Below are 14,550 nucleotides of genomic sequence, written 5' to 3'. Positions count from 1 at the left end.
TAACTGTACAACACAAATTAGAATGAAGGGTAAATTTAACTGGGAAAGAATAAGATAAAATATATGAATTAAAGTTAAAAATAAAATAACTGTACAACAAAATACACCAATACACAATATAGAACTATATACCGGTAAGAATGTATGAGAAATATAAATATTATATACACAATAACAGCAGCTGTACAAGTATTAACTGGAAATGAAGAAATATAATGTCCAGTGTTGTGCAATCCACATTATGTCTTGTGCAGTGCAAATATGCTTAAAGTGATTTAAGTGATGAAGTGAAACAATGTCCAGAATGTCCAGTGTGTGTGTAAGAACTATATGTGTGGGTCAGTACTGTGTGGTGGTGTGATTGAGAGACCGTATCGCCTGCGGGAAGAAGCTCCTCCTCAGTCTCTCTGTGTTGGTCTTCAGGGAGCGGAATCGCTTTCCTGACCTCAACAGAGAGAACAGTCTGTTGTTGGGATGGCTGAGGTCCTTCACCATCTTCCTGGCCTTGGTCCAGCACCGCCTGCTGTAGATTGAGTGCAGGTCAGGGAGCTCGGAGCGGATGGTGCGCTCAGCTGAACGCACAACCCTCTGTAGAGCTCATCTGTCCTGCATGATGCTGTTCCCGAACCAGGTTAAGATGTTTCCCGTCAGGATGCTCTCTATGGTGCACGAGTAAAAGTTCCTGAGCACCTTGGAGGGCAGTTGGAAGTCTCTCAAGCGTCTGAGGTGGTAGAGACGCTGTCGGGCCTTTTTCACCACGGTGTTGATGTGACAGGACCATGACAGGTCCCGCGTGATGTGAACTCCGAGGTATTTGAAGCTGTCCACTCTCTCCACTGGGCACTCGTTGATGACGGGGGTCTGGTAGTTCCTCTCCTGCTTAGTGCTGAAGTCCACTATCAGCTCCTTTGTCTTACTGACGTTTAGAAGGAGGTTGTTCCTCTGGCACCAGTTCTCCAGATTCCTAATCTCCTTCAGGTAGGCCGTCTCGTTGTTATCAGAGATCAGGCCCACCACGACGGTGTCGTCAGCAAACTTGATGATGGTGGTGGAGCTGGTAGTGGACACACAGTCATATGTGTACAGAGAGTACAGCAGGGGGCTCAGAACACACCCCTGGGGGGCTCCAGTGCTGAGAGTGGTGGAGGCTGAGACATGTCCGCCCATCCTTACTGCCTGTGGTCTGCCAGTTAGGAAGTTGGAGATCCACTGACACATAGATGAGCTGAGTCCCAGATGCTCCAGCTTGGTGGTGAGTGTGGAGGGAATTATGGTGTTAAATGCAGAGCTGTAGTCTATGAAGAGCATTTTAACATAATTCCCCCTTCTAATGTCCAAGTGAGTGAGTGATGTGTGGAGGAGATGAGAGATGGCATCGTCTGTGGAACGATTTGGACGGTAAGCGAACTGTAGTGGGTCCAGTGTGTCTGGTAGTGAAGAAATGATGAAGTCTCTGACCAGGCATTCAAAGCACTTCATCACTACTGAGGTGAGGGCTACAGGGCGATAGTCATTGAGAGAAGCAGGGTGGGGTTTCTTCGGGACAGGAACAATGATGGACTCTTTGAAGCATGTGGGGATGACCGACTGAGATAAAGAGATGTTGAATATCTCAGTGAACACAGGAGCTAGCTGGTATGCGCAGTCTCTGAGGATACGACCTGGGATGCCGTCTGGTCCTGCTGACACTTTTTTTTCATTTATTGCAACAACATTTCTTGCATGTGGAAAAAAGTAAGACGTACTTTTAAAACTGCACTTCTTTTTCTTAGATGAAATATCTCAGAGATTTAAATGTGCAGTTAAACTTGGTCCGACCCTCTTAAATGTTGTCATTAAAAAAAAAAGAAGTTTATTAATGGTAATTAATGGTTTATTCCTTTATTCCTTGAACAAAATAAAAGAATAAACTATTTGCTGTTGATTATGAGCTACAGAAGAATCTAAATCATCCTCCCTCCCTCTGACAGGAAAAAATGGGCTACAATAGATCTAAATAATACCTACATGAATAACCTCTCTCTCTCTCTCTCTCTCTCTCTCACACACACACACACACACACACACACACACACACACACACACACACACACACACACACACACACACACACACTTTGTTTTTGAAGCTTTCTGTTCTGTGTATTTATTTGTTTAACATCAGCACTCGCTACAGACACATTTTGTTCTTCTTTCTTTCTTTTTTTTTGCCTGTCCCGTTTGGCTCTTTTGCCGTCAGAATTGTTGTCTAAAGGCAAACAAAGATGCCCAACGGATTTACTTTACCAAACTGACCATTCCAGCCTTGCCGTAATGGTCCATTTGATTCACCTTTTATTGTTTATTTTATTTTCACTTGCTGAATACGGGACAGACTTGACTGGGGGAAAGAAGGGGAGAAAGAAAGAGGGAAAGAGAAACAGCTGAGAAGAGGGACGGGGGAGAAGGGCAAAAGACAAAAACCAACAGAACGGGCAGAGAAAAAAATGCATATATCAATCACCTGGGTCACCTGTTGAGAAAGAAAAAAGAAAACAAGCAGAAGAGAACAAGAGTAATAGAATAAACAACATCACAATGATATATGGGAATATGACAGTAAATACTAAATATTAAACATTATTGTGCAGCACATAAGATCAACAGAACACAGTGTGCTTTGAGGTAGGAGCCAAAAAGGGTGTAGTTTGTGGGTGTGATCACCCGTGTGTACACCTGTGAGCATGGACGCGCTTGTTTTTTTAAAAGGTTCCTTCATGTAATGATCTGCTAGAGGGTGTGGGGGGGCCACAGCCCCGTCCTCCAGGGCATGAAGCAGGTATGGAGGAGATCAAAACTCCAGACATCCAGAGGCCCCCAGAACACAAGAGACCAAGGAAGACCAACAGAGGGGCAGCCGCGCCACTGTCCCAGAAAGAGCTGAGGAGAGTCCCAGATGAGGGCTCACTCAGCAGCCGCGGAGCAGAAGCCAGGGGGAGTTGCAGTGACGCGCCCGTGAGCTCCGCCGGCAGCCAGCTGTGCCTGAGTGACTGAGCCCCAGGCCGAGAGGCCGGGGGCACCCCACCTCCAAAGTGGCCCGAGCGAGCCCCAGGCTCCAGGCCCCGATAAGCGGCCGCCAAGGAGTGAGCCGGTGTATACCTGGATGCCCATCCCCGGACACAAAGAACCACCAACGCACCGATGTCTGAGGGGGTCCGCCACTGGCAGGGGAAGTGGTGGTAGGGGGAGATAGACCTCCAAACCTTGGAGGGCCTGAGATGTCCCCAGAGAGGTGGCGTCTGACACCCAACCTGACATATAGACACAGACATACAGGCACACACAGATACAAACATCCATTCCCACCCTCATGCTCTCATATGCACTTACTCCACACTCAACCAACGTGGAGACAGACATAAAGAGACGCTGTACACACGATCACACTCCCCAAGCGTACTCTACGAACCGGGTCTAGGTACCCTTGCCCCTGGAGGGGGGAACTGCACCCAGACCCAGGTGGTGTTACCCTTTTCCCTGCGGTGGGGGGAGGCAGACCGCCCCGACTCCGCAGCAGCAGGGAGGCCCCACACTCCAGACCGCAGTCGGACGGCCAACTCCTCCTCCTAGCCCCCCCCGCTCCAGCAGGCCGCAGAGAACGGGGGGTGAGAGAAGACTCCAAACCTCCCTCCACCCGCTCATTGTAGTGTTGATGCATGTGTGTTCTAAGGTGCATTTAAAACCCAGGAGGGCATGGAGCTACCTGCCAGATTTTGTTCTTCTTCACGGTTTAAGCAGTTTTACATGTCAGTAACACGTTTTTACAAATACTGAATACCCAACCCCCCCCCCCGATTGAGAAACAAACAAAATCATTCACTAATATGTGTTGTATTTAATCTCACAGATAGAATAATTGTGATAAATCCTTTAATCTTTAATTACTTTAACTGTGGTTTTTAATTTTCTGTAACAGTTTTTAAATAATTTCACACCTTAAAAAATAATCTTTATTTCATTCTAAAGATAACCTTTTATTTCTTTTATTTAAAGACCATTAAAGAAATTCATTCAAAGGTAGATGCAGATATTCCTTTAAATCACTTAATCAAGCAATTACGATTCACATATTCATATCTACCCTTCATATAATTCCTTATATCAAGATAAAATTGAGTAGCTTTCCCCCCCTGATGTATTTCACCTTAAATTCATTAGGTGGCAGAAATGTCCAAAATCTGCTTCTGTTTGCTGATCTGCAAAACTTCAAACCGAGTTTTACTGAGTTTTTTTAATCACAGATTTCATATCCGGAAACAAAACAACAACAACAACAACAACAACGACTCAGTTTTACAGATAATAATAATGAAGCAAACATTCATACAGGAACAAATTAACTTGGATTAAAGCACCATCTAACATGACAGGTCAAAGAACTTTGAGAAGTGTAAACAAACAAATTATAAAACACAAGACCGACAATATAAAAACTTAAAGCTGCAGCATTTGTTTTCAAAATGTTAAAAGCTGCAAAGAGTTCATGCTCAAAATGTTGAATATGAAATAAATGAATCATTAAAAAATTAACAATTAAATGAAATGTAAGAAAAAAATAGTAAAAGAAACAACTTTTAAACTGTTTAAAGAGTTTTTAATCATTGCTAATATCCTTATTTTTACTTACATTTATAAAATGCGTATAGCATTTCAAAATTTGTTTATGTTTGTTATTTTGCCTCCAAAAGTTCCATAAAGTCATCAAATTTATTCACATGTTGTGTTCATTTACTAAATCTTGCTCCTCTGCAGCTTTAAGAAATTTCACACAGATTTGAAAGCTGTTTCTCAAATTGGACAAGCTTTGGATATTAAATATTAAAAACACAGATAAAACTGCAGACTGTGTTGGGGCTGCATGTCTGCACTGCAGATGACCCTTAGGCCCCCTCAACAAAGTCAAAGTCAGCCCCTCTCAGCTGAATTCTACAAGTCAAATTCATTATTCATTGATTAGCTGACTAACTGCAGCTTTGATGAGTACACAAACTATTGATTAGAAATAAAATATATTTTTTAACATGTAATATTTATGTATAATTATTGTTGTTAATATTCTGGAATAGTTTCAGCTTCTCGTAAATGTTATATTTGACATGAAATACAGAAATCTTACTCATGTTATCATTGATATTTAAAGCCCTAAATCTACTTACAGATACATTCAATTATAAAGTATAAGATGACAGACGTGATTGGGAGAGGATAATTTAATATGTTATAGTAGGATCAATAAAGAATTTATCTATGAATCTATATGAATTAGGGTTACAGTCACTCCAATACTAACCTGTGGCTTCCGCCCTGAAAACAGATGTTGCATTATAGGGATCCTTTATGATAGTTCTGTTAATATGGTTTCTTATTGTGTAATCGTCTGAGGGGCTTAAAATAAAAATCAGTTCTGTGTTTTTTTGTTTCTCTTTCAACCTTTGATAAACTGAGAGCTCCTTCAATTCTTCATCACAATCTTAACTAATCCACAGAGTTAATGTCTTTGACACAAAGACCCAAGGAACCAAAAAACCTTAAGAGAACCTGAAAACTGGTAAAAGTCGTCTTAATAATATTCTGCTGCAGGATGGTAAATCACAATAAAGTCGGTACTGAAACATAAAGCTCACTTCTTTGGAATAAAACAAAAAACAGAGCAACAAAGACACATAATTAAGAATTTTGTTGTGACATTTCATCCTGTTACTTCAATACTTCAATCACATTAGCTTGTACAAGAACAGCAAACCTACTCTTCTTCCTTTGGGGTCTCATGGTCTTGTCTGCAGGGAGAAATTACCAGTATCCAGACCTTCCAGTTCCTGAACACAAGAACACATTTCAGTCTACACCATTATCCTCATTAACAGTTACTTACAGATTAGCTGTAGAGTACACATATTTACTCCGAAGACCTGTGAGCACAGGCAGTAACAAACAAGCTACAGCAAACACACAGATTACTGCTTGGGTTTCATTGTGACTTACACTGTTGACGTCCTGGTTTGTCTTTACTTTGGTGCTGAAGAACTACAGAAAAATGTGAAATACGTTTCCTCAAAAACAGTCTGCTGTTTACTGGAGTGTTACTGTGACCAACAACATCTCTCTGTCAATGCAAGTTTCAAGTCAAGTCAGCTCATAGGATTAAAAATAAAACCACACTGAACAAGTCAAAGCTAAAAGTCCCGATTCAGAGACAACTCAACGCTAAAAACAAGCAAAACCTGAATCAACCATTAAAAATATTGGGGTGGCACACCAACAGAATTTACAGCTTTAATATGCTGTCAGATACAGGTTGCTAGAAAAATATGGCAAAAGAGAGAAAAATAACATAAATAACAAGTTCATGCTTCAATTCATTGTAGGGAGTCTTCCTCTTTATTGTGCTCAAGTTTATTAGATTTATTACCAACGTAGTCTTGTCAGACTAATGGGGGACAACAAATTATGGGGGCTGCCCCCCCGGCCCCCATTGGTGCTGCATGACATTTATGATAAGAGGAAGTTAAATAAATATGTGGTAAAATGTTGCGTAGGTTTGGAAGTGATCAATAACACTCAGTCTGACTGTCTTTCCTCTAAATACCAGAATTCACTCAGAATCCTTTCAGCACTAAAGGAGAAACAGGACCCACCTCCTCTCTGATGAACATACTGGTGATGATGAGACAATAAAGGCTGAGGAAGCTGCTCACGATGTAACACGGCGTGGAGTTGTGTAAAATTACAGGCTCTGTGGAGGTCAGAGTCAATGGTTAAACAAAGCGCAAGCATGAGCAAAATCTGAAGAAATGTTAAAAGGAGACTGGTGTAGATGTTTCTTTTTCCTGCTGTATTTACTGCTGAAATACATTAATTGGGTCTGGGGCATGACTGACCTTGTGACCATCTCAAATTGCAGGGAAAAGAAACAATAAACACAACAAAAATGCAAAATTCCAGGTCCAAGTGTCGTACAAAAAATAAAGACTGAAGTGTTTCGAAACACTTTTTTTAATCTTTTTTTTTTGTTTACCTGAAAAAATACTCGAGCTAGGTCCTTCGAACTTGTTAACATTATGCTAAAGAGCCTCTGAAGCCAGTAATGACAAAACAAAACATGGAAGTAGGAGATAAATATCTGTGTGTGGTTTGTGCTTTGCTTTGCTCTGCAGGAGCTGATTGACGTGATAGACTGCATGAGCAACACCTGGGCCCAGTGAGCTATGAAAGCTCCGCCCCTGCAGCCTTAAAGTACGCATTTCAAGGCCGATTACGTCACAGCGGCGCGCCGAAGGCTGTCCCAATTCAAAGGCTGCTCAATGCGGCCCTGAAATGCGTCCTTCATTTCCCTGAATTTTAAGGACGTGGCAGTGTAGACTTCGTGGCCCAACATATCCCAGAATGCGATGGGTGTGGATAAATTTGCAGAAAAAAAACGGCGGATGAGGGGCGGCCGAAGAGTAAACTTTAAGTACTGAATATTATGTCACTTATTTATGTGCAAATGTTTAATAACGAAGAGCATTAAACATTACTGTTGGCCACATGTCGGCAAAGTTATGTGACATTAGTGACGTTTGTACTAACTTGCTTTTAAAGCCTTTACTTTAAAATATACGCCGTTCAATAGCTGAGCTCAATCTCACAGAGAATGATCAAAGCTCATGTAGAAAGAAAGAAAGAAATGAACAGAAGATTTTCTCCTTCATTTCTGTCAAACAAAGCTATGACACGTTTCCAGTGGTTAGTATCATGGTTGCTAGGCAACCTGGGCAGCGCAACAGAGGCTTTTTTTTTTTTTCACTTTATTGACAAACAACAGTATCAGTGCAACGGAGGCTAGACCGTCCCATTACACAAGCCGCTGTTGTGTTGCTTTGAAAGTTTATTTTTGGGAGGTTAAGAAAATGTGGTGTTTATTTGTTTAATAAATAATTTTGACCAGTAAACTCTCCTTGTTTAAACATGCGCCATGGTGTGGTCTTTCTTTGCTTGTGACTCCTTGATGTTGGTAAATACAATAATTGAAAAATACCACGTTACATATAATATACATATGATAATGTACAACACATTATGGAGTAGGCTTCTGCTGTGAGCATATATATAATATTATATATTAGGGAAATTTTCCTAGACATATTTTTGACCTGGGGGTAGAATTGATTGTGAAATGGAAAGGGAAAATGCTTATGAACAAAAACATGATGCATTTAAAGTAGCTCTTTTTCATTTTTATTTAAGAAGAGAATTTTTTCCACTGTGCGGTGACCAAACCTGTTCCTTTCGTGGAGATCATTTCTCCTGCCTTAAGGCAAATCCCTTCACATGGCACAGAGGAGGCTGGAGTGCAGAGACACTGGTAGAGATGCAGTTATACAGTCTACCTGAGCCCCACAAAATATCAGCTAAAGAGAATAAATAGATTAAATTGCTGCACATTTGGCAGACTAACATTTTCAGATTAACTAAACAATAAAATATATATTTTTATAACATTACATGTAAAGAGTCAAGTGGAAGTTTTTCTAAAGTTATTTAATGATATTTATACTATGAAAGCAGATTTTTTGACATTTTAAGTTTTTTCCCATTATAAGATAAAATAAACACGCACAAAACAAAAGCAAACGGCCAGAACACAAAGCTGGAAAACCCACCCAACTGACCAAAATCAACTCAAAATACTCCCACACAACAGAACCTCCTCTATTCCTCGCTGGCTCCAAATCTCTCAGTGGAATGATCAGTGGTTCGCTATCTGTCACCATCAAAACGCTCCACAAATCCCGCGAATGATTCGCTTCCTTATAAACCATTGAATCAGATACCGAAGCAGTTACGTTCTAAATGAAGCTTCGGACGTCACCGATCACGTGACTCTGGCCAAATGAATCAAGCTTTGGCACAGTGCTTCTGAAGCAGTGTGTTGATTTTTTTGACACACGTACCGGAGCTTCAGCTTCAAGTGGGCCATCACTAGTATTTGCTGTTATATTCACATAGATCATCGCGATTATGTTGTTTATTCTATTGCTCTCTTTTTCTTTGCTTGTTTTCTCTTTTTTCTTTCTCAACAAGTGATCCAGGTGATTGATATATGTATGTTTTGTCTGTTTGTTTTGTTGCTTTTTGGTTTTTGCCCCTTGTCACCGTCCCTCTTCCCCGCTTTTTTTTTTTTTTTTGCCTGTCCCGTTTGGCTCTTTTGCCATCAGAATTGTTGTCTAAAGGCAAACAAAGATGCCCAACGGATTTACTTTACCAAATTGAACACCCCGCTCCTTTTCTTTACCTCTTTCTTTCTCCCGTTTCTTTTCCCCAGTCAAGTCTGTCCCATGTTCAGCAACTGAAAATAAAATAAACAATAAAAGCAAAGGTGAATCAAATAGACCAATACGGCAAGGCTGGGATGGTCCATTTGGTAAAGTAAATCCGTTGGGCATCTTTGTTTGCCTTTAGACAATAATTCTGACGGCAAAAGAACCAAACGGGACAGGCGAAAAAAAACCCCCCAAAACATTATCATAATTCATTCAAGCAGGTCATGTATAATTGTGATGAAGCTTATTTCCAATATATAGTAATTGTAATATTACCAGTATTCATATAATTTGGTAGAATTGGTCTGAAAAATGTAATTCAAACAGAAAAGCAGCAATGGTGCCTTTAATGGTGTAACCAGTGCTTCATACATGTGTCCTCTTACTTGTAGGAGTAACTGCAACGGTTCCCATCTCTTTGGTACTCTCCATGATTTTTATCCAATTTCTTCCTCTTTCATATGTCCACTCCATCCCTTTGCATTCATAATTTCCTTCATCGGACATCGTCATTTTTGAAATCACCAGTTCAAACACTCCATTCCTGCCAGGGACCAATCGGATGCCTCCTTCTGCATAACGCTGGGCAAACCTGGACCCCGTGACCACATCCCCCTGAGGACCAAACGTCAAAATCTCCTCTGACGTCGTCCCCTTCTTCACCGACCAGGTGACAGACAGGTAGGTGGGGTGGATGAGCTCCCGGGTGACGTTGCAGGAGAGAGTTAGGTCACTTCCCTCAACGATGACAGGGGGCGGGGTCTTAGGGGACACCTTGAGCGTGTTAGGAATGACTGACGGGAAAACAAAACAAAAAAAATTTTCACACACAAACAATCTTATAAAAAGAAAAAAAAACTAGTAGTAAAAATGTTGACTTTATAAAGTAGCACGTGCCAAGCTAGCCTCTACAGCAGGGTTGGGCAATCAATTTTCCCAAGGGGCCTTGTGAAGGACCCTCTGAAGTCTAACATCCACTTTAGGATATCATTTTTTAATTTTGTGTTTCAAAAAAACCTTCCTGGAGGCGTTCCAGGCGATGGTGGAGGCATCCTGGTGGCTGGCTGAGGAATAGGTTTTCTGGCTGCTCCCGATGCCTGACACACGCCAGATTGGCCCGGGTTCAGTAAATGGTAAATGGCCTGCATTTGTATAGCGCTTTTCTAGTCCCTAAGGACCCCAAAGCGCTTCACACTACATTCAGTCATTCACCCATTCACACACTGGCAAGCTACATTAGATTAATAGTAGATTAATAGGGCAGTGTGTCCGGGTGCATTGACGGCCGATAGGGACATGCGGGGTCTGCCCTGCGCTAAGCGGTGATACGGGGTCATCCGACATCGGCTCTGGGAAGGAGAAGGAGAAAGCCCTGGAATTCACTCCACAGAAGATTTTCTACTGGAGCTGTCTTGTGTTGACACCCTACACTCAGCCTTCAACCAGGTGAGAAGAATTGATGGTCAGATGGTGCACCCTGAAGCAGCGCTGACATTTCTGCATTTTGTATTGATTAGACACTCGCACAGAGGAGGAACACATCCAGTTGTCGGTGCCTTGAAGTCGCCGGGAAATGATTTTCCAGGTGGTTCATTACAACCCAGTGGCCAATCACATTGGGTATGACAAAACTCTAGATTGAATAATGGCTCAATTTTATTGGCCGGGCAGATGTGCACCAATAGCGCTTGCCCTGCCCAGAGTGTCAGCTGGTTAACCAGCCAGTCATACAAAAAGGGCCTTTGTGCCCTTTACCATTAATGGATGTCCCATTTGAGCACATGGGCCTGGACCTTATCGGGCCATTTCACTGGAGTGCACGTGGATATTGCTTTGTATTAGTTCTGGTGGATTATGGTGAGGGGAAACCCCCTTTGTGAGCATTAAGTCAGTTTCTATAGGGACAGCTCAAACGCTTGACAATGCTTTGATACTGTGTATAAACTGGAAGCTATCTCCTCAGTTTTAACTTGATTTTACAAGGTTTGAGTGTTACAAGGTAAAGTACATCATTGCACAGCAGAGCTTTGTACTATGGCTCAAAGAAACCCGTCAGTTCTTCAAATAATATTGGTATATGACACTTTACAGTAACATTTTTTGTTTTTTATTATTATGTGCAAATAGAAATAATTTATGGCTTCCAAAGAAAGCTAGTATGCTTAGATATGTACTGTATGAGTGCCTGGATTTAAAGGTTTTTATTTTTTTGATCAGACATTTGTTAAATTTAACATTTGTTCAGGATTTAAACCTCTGTATTAATAGGTCAGAATGGTTAAATATACACACACTTTCATACCAGTGAGTTGGACCTGAGCCATATAATTTCCACTGATGACGTAGTCGGTGCTCGGTGTTTGACACTCGTAGAAGCCAGCATCCGTCAACTTCACCTCAGCAATCTTCAGCTCCACCTCATTGTCTTGGAAACGCACCACCGATATGTCGCCAGACGCCACGCGCTTGCTGTAAGACTGGTCGGAGTAGCGAGAGTCGAAAGAGGAGATTATCTTTGTCTTCTGCCCTTTCGCATCCTTTAACATATTCCATTCAAAATCCTGCAGGACAAGAGAGGAACAAAGACGATGTGAATGTTATATTACGGCAAACTTTTAACAACATTCAGACTTGAAGAAGAGGAGCATATGTTTTCTAAAAAAACCCAAAACAATAATAATAATAAAAATAATAAAAATTTATGTGAGGGACCAAAGTCTCACACATGACATTCTTGACTTCTATAACTGAAAATAAGCTCACAACAAATCCACTATTAGTTCATTTTTGAGGCACGTTCGACAATGTAGACGATGTTCAACAGTTTGAGGAAGAAACTAAAATAATAATAATTCACTAACTATATTTGTGACAGTAGAAACCACTGCACAGGGTGGCCATTTGCATCATTTCAAAGTGTAACCCATCTGTCAGACAGAACTTCAAGACTGATCTGTGTGTGTGTGTGTGTGTGTGTGTGTGTGCGTGTGTGTGTGTGTGTTGGGAAAATGACCTGCTCACTAGGCCCTGTGTATTCTTTGACATCACATCTGATGGAGACTGGCTGGCCCTCCACCCGGATTAATGGACCAGGAGGCACCGTCACCACACGGGCCGAGCACCCACCTTGAAGGACAGAGAAAACATTTTAAAAGATTAAAAGTCTATAACAGAAAAAATTATGTGTGGAGGCTGAGTTGGACTCTGAAACCTCTAAGATGAAAGAAAATCCTTCTGTATATGAAGCAAAAATAGAATTTACATGAAGAATACGCTGTATTTATATACATTTGCCCCTCAGTACAACAGACCATTGAGGTCATATTGAAGTTTGCTGGGCCTGTAGCAGCTTGAATAAGGTAATAGCATGTTTGACAATGACACTTCAATGTTTTAATCATGGACAGTCAGGTGAAAGCCACACTGGCTGACTTGCAACAAATCCTGGCTGAAGAACAGGAAGCCAAGCTTGGTCAGTGTGTGACCACACCTGGCATCCAGACCAGCATGAGGAGGAGCAGCCAGGCTGTTGTGGCTGTGTGTGGTTCTTCCACATGTTTCCACAACAAAAGAGACACCAAACAAGGCTCAATAGCAGAAATAGCTGTTTTGGCACTGGCACTTTCCTTAGAAATGCGACATCACCGAAGGTGAAATAAACAGGCCTTTGTCTCATGTGCCACCTTGCTGAGGTAACACTTGAAACAGGTGAGGTGCTGGGTGAAATGCGTCCTCCAGGCTTTACTGTGGCAGTCAGACCTGTAGAGCTCCTCTAAGAAGAGGAGAGCACTGTGCTGATGACTTTCTGGGGTCATCCTGTGCAGGCAAATCTCCTCATCAGCCCGGGTTTTTAGTTTGGCAGATCCCCAGATGCATTTGTCGGTGGCGATGGTGTTCGTGGAGTGCTTGATGTAGGAGACCTCAGATGGAGTGTACTCATCCAGGTTTCCCCAGAATAAAAAATACTCTTACATCTACAGACTTTATGTAACAGGTTTCAGAAATTGCAAACTTGCTTTAATACAGATTTTTCTTGCTGTCAAATCTTGTTATTGTTGTTGTTGTTTTTTTCAAAATTATTTGTTGTTTGTGGTTGTATTTTGCTGTTTCTTATATTTTCATTTATTAGAATCTATTTTAATCGGATGTTTTAGTGACGTCTTTTTCTCTTTGTGTGTGACCTTGGGTTTTAGAAAGGTGCCCTCAAATAAAACGTATTATTATTATTAATGTTAGAAATTATTAAGCTTCAGCAGTCAGCAGAGGTCTACAAACGAGGAAGCATTTTTACAGAGCAAGAAGAAATCTTCTATTTTTAAACGTAAAACAGAAATCTGGCCACAACGTCAAGAAAAAGCACGATGTGCATGTATGAGTCAGCCTGCTGAGTGTTTTCTGTTTCATAAGTGACAAAACTTCATAAAAGCCACATTATGTTTCCCTTCACCGTCTGTCAGCAGTAGTCTACAGTTTAAGCTGTCTTTATCTTCACATTAGGGATGGATAGTTGACATGTTGGTCTCAAGAAAGCTAATATGCAACTAATGCAAGTTACTATCATGTGACCAACCACCAACATCTTTCCGATTTAATTCAAAGTATTTTAAAACAAAATTTGAAAGTGAAGAAAATTCACACATTTGCAATACCAGGTCAAAGAACTCAGATGCAGCTCCAACAGTCCACTCAGGGTTTCTGAACTTCACCTACAACAGATGTTTTAAGTGTCCACTTGTTTGTAATTGATGGATTTGCAACAACGAACAAACACAAATCCCAAAATTGCAGCACCTTTTTTTTTTTAAAGAAATAAAACCACTAAAACATTTTGGTGGTGCACTCAAAAATATCAAAACAGAAACCATTAAAAAGGGAAAAAATGCAGACGCTTTATGGCTCGTTACAGGATAGGAAAATGAAAGTCTGGTGGTCACAGTAAAAGGGGAAGTACATTAAAGAGGCTTCCTCCTCTCCCAGAGTACTAATGTGATGTGTAATGGGACAGTTCCTATAGGGCATATATTCAGGTATGTCAGTGAACAGGTCCTGGTTTGTCCCTGTGGAGAAAACCAGGGAAACCAGGGAACTGGCCGAGCCTGATCATAATAATACAGCTCATCTTTATGGCCGGGCCATCACTTCTCAGCAGGTTAATGGGACCATGTCAACTCATGTTGGCTAACTGGTCTTAGTGGGAGTACAGTTCGCTC

General features: G+C 41.3%; 1 protein-coding gene across 12 annotated transcripts in view; it reads right to left on the bottom strand.

Moving 5' to 3' along the window:
* Positions 1 to 4,096: 4,096 nt before the first annotated feature.
* LOC309700075 (immunoglobulin superfamily member 8-like) overlaps positions 4,097 to 14,550 on the bottom strand; it is a 30,251-nt gene continuing 19,797 nt past the window's right edge. For 11 of the 12 annotated variants that reach the window (XM_082523459.1, XM_082523451.1, XM_082523454.1 and 8 more), the window contains 7 exons: positions 12,354 to 12,466; positions 11,643 to 11,901; positions 9,727 to 10,134; positions 9,313 to 9,366; positions 6,674 to 6,771; positions 6,021 to 6,062; positions 4,097 to 5,854 (listed from right to left, as the gene is read on the bottom strand). In XM_082523459.1, the coding sequence (XP_082379585.1) occupies positions 5,804 to 5,854; positions 6,021 to 6,062; positions 6,674 to 6,771; positions 9,313 to 9,366; positions 9,727 to 10,134; positions 11,643 to 11,886 (897 nt within the window). In that variant the 5' untranslated portion in view covers positions 11,887 to 11,901; positions 12,354 to 12,466 and the 3' untranslated portion in view covers positions 4,097 to 5,803. The remainder of the gene's footprint in view (positions 5,855 to 6,020; positions 6,063 to 6,673; positions 6,772 to 9,312; positions 9,367 to 9,726; positions 10,135 to 11,642; positions 11,902 to 12,353; positions 12,467 to 14,550) is intronic. The other variant, XM_082523453.1, reaches the window with a different exon arrangement.

This window comes from Aulonocara stuartgranti (genome assembly GCF_965226115.1).
Source record: "Aulonocara stuartgranti genome assembly, chromosome: 23".
Classification (NCBI taxonomy): Eukaryota; Metazoa; Chordata; class Actinopteri; order Cichliformes; family Cichlidae; genus Aulonocara; species Aulonocara stuartgranti.
This window is presented reverse-complemented; position numbering and strand designations above follow the sequence as displayed.